The sequence below is a fragment of the Calypte anna genome, chromosome 2 (assembly GCF_003957555.1).
Source record: "Calypte anna isolate BGI_N300 chromosome 2, bCalAnn1_v1.p, whole genome shotgun sequence".
Classification (NCBI taxonomy): Eukaryota; Metazoa; Chordata; class Aves; order Apodiformes; family Trochilidae; genus Calypte; species Calypte anna.
The window spans coordinates 20,304,862-20,326,747 of NC_044245.1; the positions used below are offsets into that span (position 1 = coordinate 20,304,862).

The window sequence follows — 21,886 nt, forward strand, 5'->3', positions numbered from 1 at the left end:
TACATATCTAAGATCTGGCAACCCTCAGTAATATAAAGAAGGACTCCTAAGTGGTTAGGCCTCAACATAATTCTAAATGAGAAAATACAACAGCTTAAACAACACTGTTGTATATTTTAAAGAGCTGAAGCTATTGACAGAAAACCTCAAGCTCCCTTTTTAATGCTTGACCGCACCAGGACAGTGGTGTTACTCCTCTGCTCACTTCCGGACTACATTCATTGAAGTTGCAGATATTATAACAAGACCTTGGTGTTTTTTTCAGTTTTTCACCCCAAATGTCAATCCACTAGCATATTAATCTGGGGTCTGACTCAGTAGCAATATAACCACACATGGAGAATCCACCTGACCTCTCAGGTCCATGGGTCTACGATGTTTGAATTACAGAACATGCCACTGCTTTTAGAGATGAATTATCATTTGACATTTGTACTAAAGTAATGCCTCAAGGCTCAAACACTAATCAGGTTGAACCTTGCTGAGTACACTGTGGGGGACAGACTGTAACAGCACTCAGATCAAAAGCTAGAGATGTGCAGCTGGTCTGACACTAAGAGCCCTTGAGTCAACCTACCAAGGAATTAGCTGTCATGGATTTTTTTTCTACACATATTTTGCCAAGAATGTCATTATTTCTTAAAATCCTGTAGTACATAAACAGGACCTAAACTCAAGTAGATTTGCATTGCAAAGTACTTACCGCCCTTCGAATCTATGTTTTAAAAAATCAAATAATGCTTTTTGCATCATATCTGTTACCTAGAATCAAATAAACAACAAATTAATAATCACATAAAAAACTCAAAATACTTGATGCTAATAATTATATGTAATAAACTTGACAGTAAATTTTGAATCTCAACTATATAATTGGAATGTAATTAATTTTTAATTAAAACACAAGTAAGCAATACTGGTGGAAGTATTTTGGGCCAAATAAAATGATTCCCAATGATCACTTACCTCATATCCCTTCAGAGAAGGCCCCACTAAAACTACTGGTCGCATAGAAGGCACTACATCATAAGGAGGGATGTGCTCTGTCTGCAAAACAGAAACAGCTTTCAGCATCACAGAATCTAGAGAAAGTGTTACACATCACTTATAATATTCGGAACTCTGAATTTCCAGTGATATCACCAACACAGGATCCATAGATTCATTAACTTCTCCTGAAAACTGGTAGTACAAGGTAAGCATATAACAGGTTAAGGGCTTTCAGTTTTCTTGCTCTGGGTAGCTACAAAACTTATTCTGGAGACATTCACATGTCCCATTCCATAACTCCTAACTGGTTGACCAGAAAGTTTATGTCCAATAGTAAATTATTTGAAATAATTGACTGTAGAGCTGTGACATCTGTTTCCCATAAAAATTTTATGTAGGCAAATTATGAAGGAGAAAAATAAATCAAAAGGGAGGTGTAAAGCATAACACATCTCTTTTTCTGTTCAGATCTGCCCACAGCTTGACAAAACATTGTGACATCACTGCAAATCCCCATGGGAGCACTCATACTCTGATTTTCACATTTGCATCCACAATTCACTTGCAAATGAAATAAAAATAATGGCTGATCAAGTAAGTATTTATAGAAAATTTTCATAAACAGAGCTTGGGATAGCAATCCTTCCACTTTGGGAAGTTTCCATCACCACCCAACAATGGATTCCGATCGTATAATATTCACCAAACTACTTACTGATGTATCGTGCACATGTCTAATTTTAAAAAGTACTGCTTTTTCTTTTTTTTTTTTTTTTTTGTCACTTTAATAAATTGAAATTCAGAATATATCACCAAGAACAAATCTTATCAGAGAAAGGTTTTTGTTTGTAAGGGTGAGTTTGGCTTCTGGGGAAAATCCAGGAAAGTGTGTATGATCTGGAATAAGGTATATTTATTTTCCAAATACCCTACACAGTGCAAATACATCAGTCAAGATTCCATATTACAGTCATTGTTCATTGTATCAGCAATCAATGTATCCCAAGGTGTTTCACAGTAACATTAAAATAAGTATATACATTCCAAAACACAAAAACACACAGACCAACATTAATACAGTGACAGCACAAAATGCCACACAAGCAGCAGTCTAAAACAATCTAAAAACATGGAAAACATTTTGTGACTGTTTTTCAGTGCAATTTATCTTTTTCTTTTGTTACCTGTAGCTTAACCAGATAATTAGTAACATAAGAATGAATAGTAGTGCCCAAGGCATCATGAGCATGTGAAATGATGTGTTTTACACAGTGAAGAATCTGACTCAACACATTTCAGAGAAAAATCCTGCAAATATGCTATGTTGGTAACAAAATGCAGCCTTCCACTATTCTTGCTAATATTAATAACAGCCCGATAAGCATATTAGGGACAGATCCTAAGAAAAATTTATTACAGATGTGTAAGTGCTTATAGCTTAAACGTCCTTATGCAACAGGTCTTTGTCTTAATGTGGCTAACTCAAACAATATTGCTCATGCTAGAAGTTAACAAATTTTTAGAAAATTAGGGAAAGCACAGAAATTACCTTATTTGATGGAATATGGGGCATTTTAAATTCTGCTCTGTCAAAACAGACACTTTCTTCTCTAATCTTTACAGCTTGATGCAATGAAGCTGCCAGTAGAAAACTGAGTAAGAGTTATCTAACGGAAGCATTAAAATTCCTTAATTTAGCCTTAGAGAATCTAATCTCATTTTCTGAGGGGACTGGCACTGAGCTATACAGCTTTGACTTGCAGATTCAAGTTCGGATATGAAGTTGGAATAAAAACTCACATTGTTTTGACCAAATGTTTGTTTCTTAGTGGTTTGTCTATGTATGATTAATTTGGGATGCCCACCCAGTATTTACTGTAAATGTTTGTGTTACATAAACCATGATTAGCAGTAAAGATTCTGATGCAGAAGGAAAAGAATGAGGAGCGAAATGGTAGTAGCCACCATCCAGGTCCAAGATCATTCATTTAGAAGCTGCATCTTTGATAGATGCCTATGCAGACAGGGTTCAATAGATGACAACAGGTATTATTCTTCCTTAGCATCTAAACTTGGTAATAAATACATAAAAGAAATTACTTAGAAGCAAGAAACTGCTTTTGATTTTCGTAGTGGGCTATGAATGAGACAGTACTTAGCAGATCCTGCTGAAGAAAATGCTGGTGACTTTGGAAATGAGAAGGATCCAATATTATTTATAAGTGTTCAAGAAGGCAATAGAGAAAAAAGTTTTATTTATTAAACATGAGAGAATCCACAGCACTGGTAAAAGTGGAACTTCAGATTCTTTTATAAGCATTAAAATAGCTTACTCTTACCTTTAACTGTGTGGTAAAAAACAAATTTATAAGAGCTATGAAGACTAAGATTTAAAAACAAACAAACAAAAAAGTAGAAATGTGGTATTTCACTGCATAGTTTGGCTGCTACCTAGTGTCTTGATAACTTATTCCGGCACAGATCCTAGAAACATATCACAGCTTGCTGTGATGCCTCAGGATGCCAGTTGTCTAATTCTGTAGTTATCCAGGTTATCTATGGAGGGGCATTGGTTCTCCTGGGAATCACCAGTATCATTTGCAATAGCTGAGATAATAAGAAAGTCTGACTGATGAATGGCAAGAACATTTGGCTGATTATTTGTACAGGACAACAGGAAAAACTCAAACTGTCAAAACACAGGTGTTTTTCCCACTGGTTTTTTTCACTGACAGATTTTTCAGCGACTACATTAAAAGTTTAAATATTGACAAAATTTAAAAAAATGGTTCTTTCTATTTTTTTCTATGTAGAATCTGAGTACCTGATTAAATTCCAATAATGATTTCAATAGACTGAGTTACAAGGAAAAAAAAAAACACTTGAGAAAGATAGGAAAAATAAGCATACACTAGAGAGATGCATTATATGGATTTCTGTTAGAAATAAATTCCTGAAATTTTTAGAAACCTTTCTGTTTCCTATTATTCCATCAAAAAGGATAAACAGCACTGCAGAGTTCCATGGATGCACTGAACTTGGGACTTTTTGTTTTCTTGTCCCGACCCCACCACCAGCTTGAGCCATTTCTTCCTTAATTCTAGAAGAGCTGTGCTGCTCATCAGGGGCAATAATGCTAATGATGCCAGTGGCAGGATAAACACAGGTAATGTCAATATAAACTTACCGATTTCTGCTTCTGCTTAGCTACAGCAGCATGGAAAAGAAACAAAGAACAACAAAGCATGCGTGTTATTGGCTTGTCAAAGGACGCAGACAGTTAACAGGACTAGAAATGTGACGCAGTGCAGGTGAGCAGGTGGACAGATGGGAGCTTGGAAGTCGATGTTACCTTCTTAAAGAAGGGCATTCTTTTCTCTTTGGAGTGGGGTGATGTTACACTGTTTGCACTGGGTTTGGGGGAGCGATGGTTTGCTGGAATATCATTTTCTTCTGCATCTAAGCCAGTGGCATCTATGTCTATAGCTATATACAGACAAACAATTCAGAATTATCAGATGACAGGGAAAGTAAAGATAGGTTAAAAAGGAACTAACAGGTAAAGAAAACTAAAACTGTCCAGAGGAACAAATAAATTAAAAAAAAAATAAAATTAAAAAATCAACCATGAGTACAAACACAATAAAACAAAGGGAAAAATTTAAAGGTGCAGTACATTAGGATTAGAAGACAGAAGGCAACCTGTAATAGCTACTCAAACATTTTCCTCTGCTCTCTTTTTACACATCGGACATGTGTACATCAGACATACACAGAATTACTTTTACAAAACAGAGCAGTGGCCAAGTTTTCTTGTGTAAAACTGAACCACTTCACCAATTTAAACAATAGCACTTGGCCAACAACATTTGAATAATTTTATAGGAATGAACACTAATTTAAAATGTGTAATATCAACTGAAATTTGAGATGTCACTAGCATGTCTATAGGAGATTAAGAAACAAAAGAAAATCCACTTCTGAAGACAAAATCAGCCTGATACTGGTAAAATAATATCAGAATTTAACTGCAATTGGGATTTTTAACCATTTTAATTAAAAATGCAGAGTGGTAGTAAGATTTATGTATCAGAAAAAACAAAACCAGATCCTCTAGTAGTGAAAACTAAAAGACTGGGTCTCAGAAGAGAGGAAATTGATCCCAGCTTGTCTCACACACCCGGATCCTGTTGTAAAGAGTGGGATGTAGGCACGGCAAAATGGAAGCGAATACAACAAACCACTGCTGTTCAACTTCTACCCCAAAACAACATTCAGCACACAATGCTTATACCATAAATATAAAATATTTACCCTGTTTAGCAAGTAAGTCACAACAGTTTAAGATAAAATAATCAAAATACTTTTTCAAAAGGCAAAGCTGCATTATGCTAACTACATCTGAAATAAAACAAAGCCAAATGAACCAACCAGACAACAAAATGCCTTCTTGTTTACAATGCTCACTCTTGATTTAAACTACTATATCAATTTTGTCTTCAGCAAGTTCATAGACAGAAGTGACTGTACAACATCACCCTTGTGTTTACAGATCTTACCCACCTCTTGTCATACCCTGGTAACCCCTGCTTGCCTTGCTGTGCCATTGTGTCACACTGAATCTAACTCTACATAGATCTGTAAGCAGTCCTGTTTGCATTGACTTTATCCAAATGTATAATTAATCACTGAAAACTATTATGAAACCATCTCAGTGACCTGATTTCAGCTGCATGATGAGTGGGGCATCAATATAGCAGCATGTGCTATTAAATTATGCAACAAATAAATACTTCTGTCAAGCCTTTGTGTAGCTACTGATTTAAGAGACACCTGGGACAGTCATCTCTTCTGTTTGAGTAAAGTGTATTTTCCCATTTGACTTATCCACAGATCTAATGCCAGGTTGCAAGAAATTCCCTGATCACAGAATTGTGCTTTTGAGCCTGCCTTGCCTGGGAAACCTATGAGTAGATCCACACGCAGACTGTTCCTACACTCCTGCTCCTAAAAACAACCACAGAAATAATATAACATTTAATTCCATCCACATAAAAAGAAGGTATTCTATTCTATGATTCTAAGGTATTATCTTTTTCTTGAATATGGGCCAGCACAGATGCTATAAATCACTCAGAATATTAGAACTTCTATGTTCACCTAAAATAATCAGTTAAGAAAAATGAGGATTGCTAGGTTTTTCCAGTGAAAAAGAAATGCAGAAATTAATCAAAGACCAGTGTCTGCTGTTTTCATCCTCAGTCTTCACACTATGTAATGTAACGTAACACTTCTGGGCTACCTCTCCTACTGTTAATTATCTTTAGTTCATTGGGTTTTTTTTTTCAAAGTAATTTTTACCATAATTGTCATCCTGATTGGTGGTCCACAAGGACTGTAAATTGATTGCTATATCAATATAATATTGATTATGGAAATGGCTATGAGCCTCATTTTATTTTTTTTTCCCACTAGTCCTTTATCTTGTTTATTGGCTGCTTGGTTGTTGTTTGTTCTTGGGGAACTAGTTTATACTGAAAGAAAAATGCTCAAACCAAAGTCAAAAAATGAAGTGAACATACTCAGTTACAGTCTCTTCAACCAATAAATAATTTATATATTTTTCTTTCTTACACTTTCTAAAAGAGGGGAATTGGAATAATGATTGAACTGTACTTTTAAGTCATATTAATTTTTGTGTTAGTCACAAATTATTCCTCTTTTACCCTTCTTGGCATATCTTAAGCAAAAAAAGATACTGCAGACTTGAAATCTTAAGATCACAGAATAAGATAATAGGCACTATTCACACATATTTTCCAAATCTTCAAAGTGACTACATAAATTTAACCAGATTTTCTTCTTTCTCCAGAAAAAAGATTTTCTGAAAACTGCTACCTGAAGAAATGAATCGGTGCAATAACAATTAAATCATCAATAGCAAATGGTAAGTTAGTAACAAAAGTTTGCTGCCCATTCTCTTACCTCTAAATGTAGCTACATTCTGCACTACATTCTGCAGACTACATATATTCTGCTGTCCAAGTGTTTTTAGGATGAAAGAAATATAGCATTTCAGATGCTCTATGTAATTACAACATATATCCATGTACACTTGCTACAGGAAAAATACAGTCACCTGTATAAGCAAGCTGTAACAGTTGCAAGCCATCATAAAAGAAAAGATTAAGGTATGCTCTAGTGATTTTTGATGATTTAGAAAACTGCTAAAAATACATTTTTTTAAAGGGAGGTAAGGAACCTAAGTGGAATTTTTATGAACAGACTGCAATTGTAATAAAATTGTTGTTAAAAAAAACCCAAACATGGTTTCACATGTTTCACAAGACAAACAGATATATTTTTAAATTAATTTAATCAAATGAAGCTATTACCTAACTATCCTAACTTAACTAAATTCCTCTGGCTCTCTCCTAATGTCCATGTAAATACTTTAAAATTTTCAGGATCATTTTAAGATGCCTGCTCTGTAGACCAAGCTCCACAGAAACTAATATGATTAGAAAATACGTCTAACTCAGGAGACAATGCATTAGCAACATTCATGATTATTTTCTGATTTTGCACATTCAAATTGTAAAGTTTTTTCTTTCAGGAGAAGATAAAACATACAGCAATGCAGCAGCTGAATTTAGTAGATTTTGTGTGTGTGTATGTGTGTGTGTAATCTTTTGCCATGCTTTCTTCAAGGAGCTAATGCCACTTTCCTCCTCCAACTCACCATGTATTTCTTCATACTTCTTGAACCCAAGGTATCTAAAGTTAAATCTGTCTTTTAATACTCTAAATACAAAACAGTATTAGTTGAAAAGTTTGTCACAAAAGGCAAAAAATATACTGTACACTACAATTATGTGAAGCATACCATCATTATCAGAACTGTGAAACTAAAAGTTCCTGTTATAATAAAATAGGGCTGTTCTTATTGCTTTGGCAAAAATAATTTGGGAATTTTTATTCTTATTGTTGCTTCTTCTCTTTTACCAGAAGGTACTTCTCAGCAGGCGTGCTTGCACAAGGCCAAACCTCTACCTGTTCTACTGCAATACAATCTCATCATTTTATTAAATCTCTGCTATAAAATACCATGGCAAAAACCAAGGGGGAATTTTTGTGGATTGTTAACAGCACTATCATGGACTGAACTTGCTGGCATTGACTCCATTACTTCAAACCTACCCAAACCAGCCTTATAGGCCTAGGCAACCTCCCAACTTTGTACCTGGGAAGCTTAAGGAACAAGAATAAACTGAAAAGTTCATGACCTACTCACCAGATGATGGAGGCGTCGATTTTCTGGAACTAGGAACGATGTCACCCAAACTGGATGAAGAATTTCCTCCTGATTTACTGGAGTAAAGCAACAAATAAGTGTGAAGCTTCATAGTTTTCTCAGTACTTAATCTAGTTTATTTTTTACCTGCCTTCTAAATGAGCTGTCAGCTGAAAGACAAACAGTGTTTCTGGCAGAATTATAAAATATACGTCTTGCACAAAATGTGTGTATAGCCTGAGGACTGAGGAACTGCAAACATCAGTCAAGCTCCTTGTGCTGCTGTGGAACTTCCTTCTGCTGGATATGCTCTCACTGCCTCATGATTGCAATGTGATATAATTATTAATATGGCTACTGATAAGTATTAACAGAACTAAACATTATTAAGACCAGTTCTTAAGCCAGTGAGATTGTTTCTTTTAACAGAAGGTTATTGATAGCTCCCTAATGCAACTGATAGTGTTCTTGCATAACCACTTCTCAATATCATTAAAGCACAAATTCCTCTGCTGTTTCAATGCAAAGTAACCTTTCAGAAGAAAAAAAAAAAAAATCTCATAAATGAAAATAAAGCAGTCTAGCATTTTGTTAAGTTCTGCTTTCTGAGAATCTCTCCAAGCTGTGAAAATGAAATTATTTTTTGTCATTTTATTTTTGCTGCCATAACAAGAACAGCAGTGAAAAGAATGCATGAAAGACTATTTCTCTCTTCAAGTAATTCATGTGATAGTACTAGTTTCAACTTACTCCATCTTAAAATATTAATAAGCACTAAGTAAATGCATTTCTGGTGCATTACAGTATTATCTCTTGTGAGAAGTTCTGGAGAATGGAAAGCTTTACAATTTGGAAAGGGACCGAATCACTGGGTCAGATTTAGCTGTATCAGAAGCATTCGAGAGGAGCAAGAAACCTGATGTGCTCCTGCTGAGGACAGCATACCCATAGCAAAGGTATTTCACAGCCAGCAAGCACAGCTGAACACTGCAGCATCCTGGCCTTCTCCAAGCATAGACATGCTCTTCAAACAATGCTGCCCTTCCTACTGAAGTAGGAAAGCCTTCCTGGCTTCCCAGTTTTCTCAATTCCAGCTCCATCCTGCTTAGACATACTAGAAATACATGTTTCCTATACACCCAAAGGGAAGCAAGTGGGATTTGCCTCCATATGTGTTAATGTTTACTGGAAAACTACCTGATTAAGAATTCTGTAGTAAAGATGACTTTATTATCACCCTGCAGTTTTGGTCAATAGATTTAGATATTAAATCTTTTTTTTTCCATGCAATGATGGCTGTGGCCAGAGACAACAAATGACCTGACATATAATTTCCATCATAAAATGTGGTATTCTTAAGAAAACTGCAAGGAATCTGACAGCCCAAATAATTTTTCCCTAAGAGCTAACTAACAGGTACTGTCTTAAACTTACAGATAAATGAATCTTAATGTTTTATGTAATTCCTAAAATCATCTTTAGAAGTGTTTAGAAATAGAGAGATCAGAAAAGCAAGTAACAAATGCTAAAGAGACTGAATTTTTAAGTAAAAAATTGTGCTTGTACATGGTAAATGTACTAACTGCAGTATATATTTGCAAATATTTTATGAAAAAAAATGGAATAATTACCATTGTAGGCTATTGTATATTGTAGACTAATGGTCTAAAAATCCACTTCTCTCAAATGGCAATGATATTTTTTACATAAATGAATATTATGCCATTGATTTAAATGTATGTAGCTGTGGATTAAAAGAAGTTAAAAGAATGACAGCATACACAGCATTAACTTCCACACTGTGTCACAGTCAGTGCTACTATTTTTAATGATTTATTGTTATTACCTGGAGTAGAATTTTCCTTGTTTTGCCTTTTGTTCATGCTGCAGCCTCATGTTTTCTAGTTTGACTGGGCTTGGTATGAATCCTATTTCACAGCCTTCTTTTACCAACCGTCCTATCCACCAGTCATTATTAAATTTCTAAAGATTAAACAAAAAAAATTAAAAAATATGGTAATAGTCATAAATATGTTAAAATAATTACACCTCTCAAACTAATAAAATGTAAGTGCTTAGCAGAAACCTTCTTTCATAGACTTCATGATTCTCCCTGGCTGTTACTTCCACCCATTTCACCATCTTTATTTTTTCTGTTTCACAGTCTTTTCTCCTCATACACAAAAGCTGCTTTTCTTCTCCCTTGATGTTTCCCCTTGGTGGACACCCAAGATTTTTTCTGATCTGATCCTACCCACTGCAGTAATTTTTACAATTCTGTAATAGTCTTTTTCTTTATTATTATTAAATTATAATCAGTTCTCTATTTAAAATAAAAAATACTGCTTACCAAACTCCCCTCTCTGTGTTCACTAAAAATCTTCTGAAATATAATTACATCTTTCTGCTTACATATGCTTTACTGAAATACCACCAATCCATGTGATCCACATCTCAAATACAGATCCACAAGGAACGTGCATCTTCAGATGACCAAAAAATATACAATTCTACAAATACACAAGATGCTGCAATTAACTGAATTTCAGCTGTAGGAAATATGAGATGACAACTGCTCTAATTCAGTAATATTTATTCATGCACACACAGGGGGTTTTGTTTATTTGTTTTGCAGAGGCCTGTAGAGTGTAACTTTGTATTTTTCCTTTATTATTTATTCACCTTTTTTGGATGAGATTAGATAGCTGTTATGTATGATCCCACATGCAACACTCAAGGAGTTCCATGGGAATAACTACTGTCAAGTATGAATTTTAGGTAATTTGGATTATTTATGAAACCATTAAGAGAACATCTTGAATGGCCCTCTTGAAGGAGAGCCAACAAGAAGGTGCCTTCTTGAATCTGAAGCTATGAATTTAGCTATTACAGAGCATGTTTATTCATTTAATAAGTAGCTTTAATAAGCGTACAGTCAGGACTGAAACATAAAATGTGTGGGCTCCCATAAAAAGAAATTAATTTCATAAAGAATACATTGGTGGATCAATGATGCACAACTGAAATTGCAGCACTTTCTTTTTGGCTACTATAGAAATGCTGCAATGTTTGAAACCAATTGGAGATATTCAGCAACATAAAATAAGGATTAAAATAAATGCAATTTTGAGCTCATAAAACATTTAGGGGTCTATATATTCATGCAGTGGGATGCCTCTATGAGTAAGAATAACAGTGTTAAATAGGGACCTAAACTGGAATACAAATTTTTCAAAAAGGTATTAGGCTGAAACTTGTTATTAAAATTATAACCTTTAATTGCAAAATGCTAACTAAAGATATGCATGTGCATTTATTATATGTTGTAGGATAATATAGGTGAAGGAAGACTAGAAATTAGGCCAACTAAGGTTGCCACTTTATGGAGCTGCTTTATGGTATTACTGAAGTCTGTAGAAGTAGAAACATTAACTTGATAAAACAAAGAGATAAATACTTAAAAACATCATTAAATTAAAATCTGAACAGCCACTACTTTTTTATGCTGTCCTACAGTACAACAGGTGACTATGCAAAACATTAATTTTATTATGCATACCAAATTTTCATAAAAAATAAAGCATTTAGAATTCACTCCTGAAAATCTCAAAGCTAAATGCTGTTTCAGCATATGAAAAAAAGAGGATAAGAGTTTTATAAGTACGTAATAACACACATAATAGTTTCTAATTTTATAAAGCAACTTTGGACATCTTGGTAGGGAGGTGTCGAGCTGTCTAGGTGCTGGCTGGGTGAGTGATTCTCTGTAATTCATCTGTGCTTGGTGTGCAAAGGGAAGCACAAGTATGAACTGAACAAAAAGCAGAATTATGGCCATACCTTAAAGCCCCAAAAGATTCAAGAATGACTATGATGCAGTTGGATGTTTGTTCATGTAAGATGCAAGCCTTTATCTTTATATGTACTGAGTTCTAATGAATGTAACCTAATAATGAAATAAATTTCCCTCATACTCAGTCACTGCATTTCTTTTCACCCTTGCCCATGTATATTTTGAATTGTGTTTTTTCTTGTTTAAACTCTCGCAGCAGTACAAACTGGAGAACACTCCTCACACACTAGAAGAGAACAGCATTGATCCAATAGGGCATTACCATTCAGGCATATATTATCAGAGACTAACTCATATTTCTTTATTTCTAGCAACCTGTTAGATGCAAAAAAACCCAAAACAAAACAAAACAAACCACCACCACAACAAAAACAACAACAACAAAAAGCAACAAAAACCCCAAACAAAACCCCACCCAAAAGCAAAAAACCAAAAAACTCCCCCTGCATTTACAGTCAAATAAGGTTGGTCATTTTTAAACATTTTAGATGCATAAATAATTAAATTTTGTTCTCCCAGCTTTAACTATATAGGAAGCACCAAAACACTGAAGGGATATATATCTGGTGGGATACAGAGCACTGGTGAGTGAGCAGGGCATGTCCATAGAAGATGGACTGGGAGGACATGGCTGTAGGGTGAAGGACCACTACTCAGTGCACCTTCCTGACAAGCTTTCATGCTGCCAAATGCAGGATGAGGGAGTTCAAATCTAAATCCATGAGGCCCCTTCCCACCACTCCATCTCAGCAGTTCACCTGGTCCTTTCACAGGGTTCCTTCCACAGCCCAGCTCTGTCCTAGCACTGGCAGACAGCCAATTTTCCTTAACAGCTTTGGGGAAAACCAGGTATTTTTAATGGCAGTTGGTGCAAAATGTCTGTTCTATTACGCTTGAAGCTGAGAGAACATTTTCATCTATTTTTTCATTCTTCATTGCTACATGCAGACACAGACAATATAACAATTCAGCTGATCTGAGCTTTTTGGAGATTCAGGACAGTTCAGGATTCTTCCTTATTACCTTCTATGCTTATATATGTATCTAAGTTGTGCTGTGAGGAAAAATTAGTAAATTGTAACAGAAAATCTGTTAGCACTGTGTTTCTGGTTCATGTGTAAACAGTGGAAAGACTTGATACAGTCTGAGATTATCATAAATGCAGATGGAATGGATGACTATACAATATCATTTAACCAAACTGAGGTGTATTTTCCAGTGCTTCCAGACTAGTGAGAATGCTGATGTTTTTCTTTTGTCAGCACTCTGGGCCTATTTGTCTCTACTTTTGTCACAATACAAAGCAGAGCAATTCTTTTACACTATCATCAGCTAGAAAACATATTTTCTTCACTATACAGTTTGAATCCAATTATCCTTTTTTGTGTGTTTAGCACATATAGAAAGTTATGATCTTTATTGAGTGTGAAGGCACTAAAAGCCCTGTTATTTCTTTACTCTCTGTCTACCTGTATGTCTACCTGTGTATTAGGAAGGTTTCTTACTTTTGCGAGGCATCTGCAATAGCAGACATATATTTTCAACTTTTAGGCTAAGTTGCTCTCTCCTTAAACTAAATTTCTAGTTCTTGTACTATAAATTTCCATTTCCAGATGACCTGTTTTTCTGACAAAGCGCAATGAAATATGACCAGAAGCTGGGAAATCTCATAAAATGAGGGGCTCACTCAGAAGGGAGTAGCAGGCTTGTATGGGAAATTTAACAAGTTATTTGCTTTGGATTGTCTCACAAGGAGAAGAAAGAACAATACTGTAAAACTTGAAAGTTTTCATATTACACAAAATTTTAGCCAATGCAGCAAATGCAAAGCCCCTTTTTCAACATTTTCTTTGTGCATCTTGGAAGCTATAATTTCTGTAGTGTTACCTTATTTATACAGCATTTGTACAGTACCTTCATATGTGAAGTGTTATCTTAAAGGTAAGAAATTGTAGAACTGTTACTTAAATAGACCCTTAAAGAGAGATGTACTTACTCCTCTAGTTTTACTTACTTCTTTAACGTGAAGAAAATCTTTAGCCTCAAATGAGATGGCCATGCCTGGGACTGGAACATCGTCATCATGAGCTGCACTGTACCCAACATTTGTCCGAACTGCAAATGCAACAGGTTTGGTCTGCAAGACAAAAGATTAACAGCATGAAGAATATTCTTGCAAACACATACATATGTAAAAAGATACACACAGAGGATGATTTTGCAAGTTGTCCTGTTAAAACCTTAAAAATTGCAAAGAATAATCAAAACATCTATGAAAAATATTATGAAGCATCACACTTACTTACCTCCAGACTTCACATCACATTTTATAAAATACAAGATTTTTCCTAGCTACTAGTGGTCTAAATTAATTTGCAGAAAGTCAAATCAGTAGCTAGAACTTGCAAATTAACTCACCATCTGTACACTATGTTTAGATCCAATAGCATTGCACAGCAGATCTTTGGCTAAGATTTATCTGAGATTTCTAATCACAGTTCTATACTGTGGTGGCTATGCTTGTGTATTTTAAAGAAGTTTTTTTGAACTGGCATGGAGTGTTTTATGCTGCCTTCACAACAATTACTGGGTCTTGATTTCAGAAGGGAATGAGCACATGGGAATCAGATTTCAGGTTCATAGTACCTGAAGTTTAAATTGTAAATGTTTACTATTATTTGCTAATGAACAAAGGGATATAATTTTTTTAGAATAAGAAGAGTTTAATTATAGCAATTTAAAGATAAAGACATGAAATTCAAACATGGATATGGTCAAACCTATTTTAGTTTGGCTGCACTACGTATCTTGATCATACCAGGAGTGGAAGAATAATGAGGCATCTTTTTAGGTATTCATATTCAAAACTGTGATCTTAACACTGGCATTAAGCAGTTACCTAACCCTGGATGTATGTAAAAGTTAAGTACATCCTCTCTGGTGGAGCTGAAAGTCCCTATGTGCTTCCTGTTCTGCAGCACTTGCCCAGAGCCCCCTCCTGCTATAGAGAAGCCACGTGCCAGCCCCTTCAGGGAAATCACTGAAACTGGGAGGAATGGTGCCAATGGCTGCAAGTGACCCCTGAGCTGTAAGTCTTACTGCAGGGGCATTCTGAGAGCATAGTAATGTGCCCTCAGGTCCCCAGGTTGCTACCAAACACCAACCACAGATAGATTTGCTTGTTCCAGTAATCCATACTAAAACCTACACCAGCTGTGATACCAGAGAATACCAGGATTTTTACAAGTTTTGTTTCCAAGAAACAGCTGCAGGGAGAGTCGGTGCTCTCTCTAGACCAGAGCCTCCTGTACAGCTTCTCCTTCCAAGCCCCACCAGTGCTGATCTCCATTCTGGGAGTTAAGCAGGGAGTAAAAGCTGCCACCCAGCCCAACCCAACCCAGGCTGTATCTACAGAGGGCCCTCTGCTTTCAGAGGTACAACCAGAACAACCTTTATTCTGTCTCGTTTTACACCGAATAGCACCCTATTCTCCCACCAGAGAATATTAAATACCTGGGAACCACCATTGTCCTACAGCAGGCTAAACGTTTAGCCCATCCCAAAATCCTCCACAGTGGTCTTATGATCCAGTCTGAAGTCCCTATACATTACAGGTAGAAAATATTTTTAAAAACCTCATACTGAGTCTCAGAGGTACTTACAACTGATTGAGGAAGGTGTGACACAACCTTCCATCTTAAAATAGACTAAAATTTCTGCTAGACAGCAGTTCTAGCTTTTAGTCTGTTTCCATCATCACTTCAGCTAAAAATATGGCATTTTGCTGAGATGAAAATAATATAAAAAAATAATTCATTTCCTATGTAAGGAATTGCTTCCATTTATTCTCCAAAAAGAGGACACGAAAATGCCTCTGCTATTTCATGACAGGAAACCTGAATACCAGAAACCAAAAATTGTGCTGCATTTTTCTCATTACCAAAAATCTTGCCTTTTCAACCCAGAATTACTCTGAACAACTGCATAGTGCTAGAGGAAAGAAGTCTGCCACATTAAAATACATGATAAAATAATTCTAAAGACAATATCATGACACCTAACCTGGAAACGACAGTTGGAAATTAAGGGAGAGAAGGTTTCCTGCTGCTTAATTTAGGTCTAATGTGCTGTAAAAGCCACAGGGTTCCAATGAAGCAGATTTCAAGCTCCTTAAGTAGGCCTGTATTTGAATGAACGACAACAAATATTTTACATCTAAGTGCATATTCTATGAAGGATTTTTAATTTAGACAGAGTAACAATGAGATTTTTCATAACAGTGGGGTCAAGGGAATCTCTGTGTGAAGTGAAACATGCAGCTTTAGCAGGAATAAATTTTGGAAAGGGGCTGCAGAATGGGCTACATGTTTATGTGGTATTCTGGATTCATAGATGTATATGTACAGTGACATTTTCACAAAATTATTGGGAAAAAAAAGATGCTACACTATTCGATCTGTTTTTTCTTCCAGAATTAGTGGAAAAGATCTTAAGAAAGGTTGAATAGAAGGACTCTAATGACTGAAACTGGTATCATTTATACAGCCACTAATTTCAACTGGAAGGCCTGTGACAGACTAAGGAATTAAATATAGCTGAATATATGTAAAGGTTGAAAAACCTGGCTATGATTTTTCCCCATATCCCCATCATACTGCCTAAAAGTAGTATCTTACTGATTCTGTTTTCTCACACCAGTTTTTTCTTTTTCAGCCTGGTTGTCTTTACCTGTGCATTTACGTATTTATGCATACACTTCCTAGCAGTTCAAATTTCCATCTTATTCAGCTTCTCTAAAATACTTTCAGTTGTTATTAGCACTCAGTTACTTCACAAAAAAGACAAGAAACTATTAGAGAACTTGGCATGCCACAAGGAAAAAAATTCACACAGGTACCAAATTCAGTACCAAATTAGTAGTCACACAGGTACCGAATTCATTATCTCCCTTAAAAATAAAATATAGCAAATTACTGGGGTTTAATATTAATTTTAAAACTCACAATCTTCCTGAATTTAAAATTACAGAGTAACAGAGTTGATGCTTTCTATGCAATTACTCATTTCAGTACTGAAAATACAGATATGACTAAGCATTGAATTTTCAATTCTCCTAAATAATGCTTCATCATTAAGGAGTACAGAAGGAATAAACCATTCATTGTTATTAAGATGATTTTTTTTTTGTAATGCATAGTAAGCCTTCATTGTAGAAATGTATCTCAGAACAACAATGGAAATATTAAGGACAAATCTTTGCCAAATACTGATAGGGAGGTTAATAAGCTTGCCTATCCATTCTCACATTTGCCATACCCTCTAGCGAGTGTCCAAAAAATACTCAATAGAGTAGTGTGACTTACTCTTAACAGTATCAGTGGATGAAAGGCTTCAGGTTGACTGAAGACTTTAACATCTCTGCTGCATTGCAATGAACAGACATCTTCAGCAAATTAATGTCCTTGACATAATTACAAGTGATCTAAAATTTCTGATTAGAGGGAAACACCTGACTACTCAAGAAAAAAAGAACTCCAGAACTATCTTAACATAAAAGAAAAGAAGCAGGTAAGAAATCCTCTGTAATTTTCTGTTTTCAAAAAATTAATACAAAAACTGAGTAGAAAAACAGAGCAGAACACTCTGTAGATATTCTCAGAAACCGTATGTCCCATTTTAGACACTTATCATACTGCCAGAAACAGAGACTGAATTACCATGGGATTAGACAACAATAAGTCATCTAATTGAATATTTTAAACCAATTAATTTATAAGAGTTAAATGCTAGCCTTTTCACTTAAACAAATAATTCTGAAAGTGTCATAGAACTGTAAAATTAACTACTTTTTACTGTCTTGAACTACATTGTCTGAGCTAAAAAAATTGAGTTGTTACGTAATTAGGGCCTGTAATTACGTAAAATTTTTTTTGTCTTAACACATACACATATATATTTTTAAATATATCAAGCATTTTCTTATATAGTCTACAGTTCTATATAGTCTAGAGTTCTAAAATTACACTGGGTCAGAACAGTTAAGCATTTTCTGTTCTTTCTCTAAATCTCCATGAAAATGTGAGAGCAGTTTAGTAATCAGTTAATCCGAAGGCTGGACTACAAGGATAAGACACTCCCAGATGTTAAACAGTTTAACATTTCATCTCTCTCAAGAGAAACAATGTAGCTTGAAAAAGTTGACTTATTTTTAGAATGAGCATTTCCACCTTTTTTTTCTTTTTCCCCCCTGTGAAAATACAACATTCAACAGATCAAATAACTTCACAAGGAGACCTATAACCAAACCATGAACATTACCACCATCTGTACCAATGGGGCAGCAGAGAATACACTCTGAAGTGAAATTCTCAATCAAACAATTTCAGCATCTGATTCTAGCTGAGAATATAAATCAAAGAAAACATAGCCACCAACTGTTAAACCAGCATTGGCTGTAGACCTTTGGTAACAAATATAAACTAAAGTTGCACTACCGAGACCTTACTTAATTTTCTCTTTTTTCCATTTAGATCTCCCTTCTTAGTTTTGGTCATAGGTTACAAGTTATACTCACTTTACATCTTCACTCAATACTAAGTCAATACTATTTCAGTATTATTATCCTCTGTTACTTATAATCCCTCACTCTTGTGTTATGAGTAACTTGTGTTCAACACATACATGAACACCTGCACATTTTATCAGTCTCAGTCACTTTGCTCATTTGAACGATTTTGCACCTGCTTGGCTGAATATGCATTCAAGAAATATTTCACACAATAATACAGCAAAATAATACAATCTGTTTTCTAGTAACATCCTAAAAACATGATAAGACCTTTTTTTTCCAATGAATCATTTCAGATGTTTTATGCTGTGCCATAAGCCCAGCAGATGCAGCCTCTGGGGATTCCAGCCAAGAAGACAAATTTTCAGACACAGAATTTGTTCACAGAACAGGTCATCTCCCTCACGGCCACTAATTTTGGGAATGTTGCTTGAAAACTGAGGTATCTCTATTCCCCATCCATTACCGTAACATAGCAGAAAAACAGATCACAGCATTCTTCAAACCATTTACACCTGAGGCTCTGAGGCTGTCATATGAAAAGCAATATCTCTAGAGCTACAGAAATACAAGCAAGGCTTAAGGCTACCTTTATGTTCTTCAGCAGTATATGATGAGGCTCTAGAGTCTCTGATCCATCTCATTTTTCACTGTATTACAACACTCCCATGGGAGGGAGAGGTGCATGACATTGTGCTGAATAAGTTTGGAAGAGCTTTGGTGAGAAGCAGATGGAAGCTTCCCCATCTCCAAAGCTGGACACCATCTCCAAAGCTGGACTCACCTCTTGCAAGGCTGAGCCCATCAGCAATGGTGATAATGCCTTGGTGATCAAAATATTTAAGAAGGGTAAAAGGAAATAGATAAATGAAGGGAAAGGGGGGGAAGGGGGGGAAAGGGGGGGGATGGGGGAGGGGGAAAGGGGGAAGCGATGAGAGCAATATCTGATCAGAGACATGCAGATCAGTTAGAAATGAGGGGAGGGACATTCCAGAGCAGAGGTTCCTCTGTAGCTCGTGGTCAGATGGCAGGCTGTCTCTTGCAGCCTTAGAAGAAGCAGATCTGGATCTTCAGACTGTAAAGGTCCACAGGGGAGCAGATGTGGTCCTGCAGTTGTGGAAGCCCTGATGCCAGGGGAGGCAACTTTCCAAAGCAGGCCATGACTCTGCAGGCAGCCCACACTGGAGCAGTCTGTTCCTGAAGGACTGCACCTCAAGGGAGGGACTCATGTCAGAGGGGGCTGTGAAGGATTTTCTCACATGGGATGGACCCCATGTTGGAGTAGGGAAAGAGTATCAGGAGTCCTCACCGGAGGAGAGAGGAGTGGTAGAAAACAACATGTGATGAACTGACCATAAACTCCATTCCCTGTCTCCTTGTGCCATTGAAAGGGGAAAAGGTAGAGAAACAGGGAGCAAAGTAATTTGGGCCTGAAAGAAGGAAGGGGATGGGGTAACGTATGTTTTTAAAGGTCTGGTTTTGTTTTCTCTTTGTCCTGCTGTGATTTGATTGATGATAATTTGAATTTATTTTTTCCCCTAAGTAAGTCTGTTTTGCCAGTGACCATAATTGGTGAGTGAACCCTCCCAGTGTTTACCTCAGCCCATGAGCTTTTATATTTTCTTCTCCCCATCCCACAGTCAGAGGCAGAAGTGAGTGAGTGGCCACATAGTTCTTTGTTGCTGGCTGGGCCTTCCATCAGTTTAAATGAAACCAGAATGCTGATCTGAACGCATCGTTTATGACGGCAATGTCAGCTAAGTCAAGAGCTGACTCAGAAAATGACTTGAGTTATCATTTTGACAAAATGCTGTCGAAGCTGGCACTGTGTTAAAGCTCAGAAAATATGTCTCAAAGCAAGTCTCCTCCCCCACTGTTGATACATAATGCTACACATCCTTCATCATATCCACTTTTCACAGATGCCTGTAACCTTATCCTGAAAGCAAGGAATTGTTTTTCTCTTGTATAATGTTTGTCTCTAGAAACACTTTGCATTCATGAAAATTTAAATCACCCCACAAATCTTTTCATCTGAAGAAAGTTGATACTACTCCTGAACTTTTTATTAGTGATCTTCGTATGGAGTAAATATATCAAACGATGACCTATGTTTTGCACTGTTTCCACAGAGCAGCCCTATATATAGTGTTTGGGTCATAAGCCAAATTAATACCTCACTAGGGACAAAGACAAATAGCAATGTGATATCCCTTTAACCATCATATTAAAATGCATCACTTTATTTTACCTTGCTATTGATTGAAAGTAAAATAGATAAAGCAAAACAGTTTAAAACATAGATATTCCACAGGATTACATGATTTTAATTACTGTTTTAAAAGTACACAGTGTTGTGAGGTATGTGCTGTCACAAAAGAAGATCAAGAGTAGAAAAACAAACAAAAAAAAACCCAGAAGAATCATAGAACTGTTTTGGTTGGAAAGGACCTTGTGATCATCAAGTCCAACTACTTACTTAGCACACTGACAAGTCCATCTCTAAACCATGTCCCTAAGCACCATATCTACAGGACTTTTACATACTTCCAGGGATGCTGACTTAACCTTTTCCCCGTGCAGCCTGACAACCCTTTCAGTGAAGAAATTTTTCCTAATATCCCATCTAAACCTCCCTTGACACATCTTGTGGCAACTTCTTGTTCTATTGCTTGTTACTTGGTGGAAGAGATCAATACCCATCTTACTACAGCTTCCATTCAGATAATTATAAGGAGCAGTAATGTCTTCCCTGAGCCTTTTCTCCAGACTAAACCATCCCAGTTTCCTCAGCTGCTCCTCATAAGACTTGTGCTCTAGACAGCTCTAGACAGCTTCACTGCCTACCTTTGGAACTTTCCCATTTTAATATTTTTCTATCTTGTACACAAATTTACACAACTTAAGAAACAAAAATCAAACCCAACTGAGTTCACTAACAATTCTTAGGAAATTTATACCCTAAATGCTGATTACTGGTACAGCTTCATTACAAGTAAGTAAGTGTCCTGTCTCTTAAAACAGCATCTACTCAGTAATCTTATTGCTAAGGAAACAACAGCTCATGGATGTCCCAGCAGAAAATCAGTGTATACCTGCTTTTACTATAAGTAGCAATCAATAAGATGACTTCCCAGCAAGGATTTGGCCTTCTTTTATTGGTGTGGGTGTATGTATCAAA

At 36.1% G+C, this 21,886-nt stretch overlaps 1 protein-coding gene across 4 annotated transcripts in view; it reads right to left on the reverse strand.

The window, feature by feature from the left end:
• The window catches only part of CACNB2 (calcium voltage-gated channel auxiliary subunit beta 2), a 224,748-nt gene that overhangs the window by 22,424 nt on the left and 180,438 nt on the right, over nt 1-21,886 (reverse strand). For all 4 annotated transcript variants that reach the window (XM_030446526.1, XM_030446527.1, XM_008492698.2 and 1 more), the window contains 6 exons: nt 14,152-14,274; nt 10,131-10,267; nt 8,285-8,361; nt 4,343-4,476; nt 967-1,047; nt 704-762 (listed from right to left, as the gene is read on the reverse strand). In XM_030446526.1, the coding sequence (XP_030302386.1) occupies nt 704-762; nt 967-1,047; nt 4,343-4,476; nt 8,285-8,361; nt 10,131-10,267; nt 14,152-14,274 (611 nt within the window). The remainder of the gene's footprint in view (nt 1-703; nt 763-966; nt 1,048-4,342; nt 4,477-8,284; nt 8,362-10,130; nt 10,268-14,151; nt 14,275-21,886) is intronic.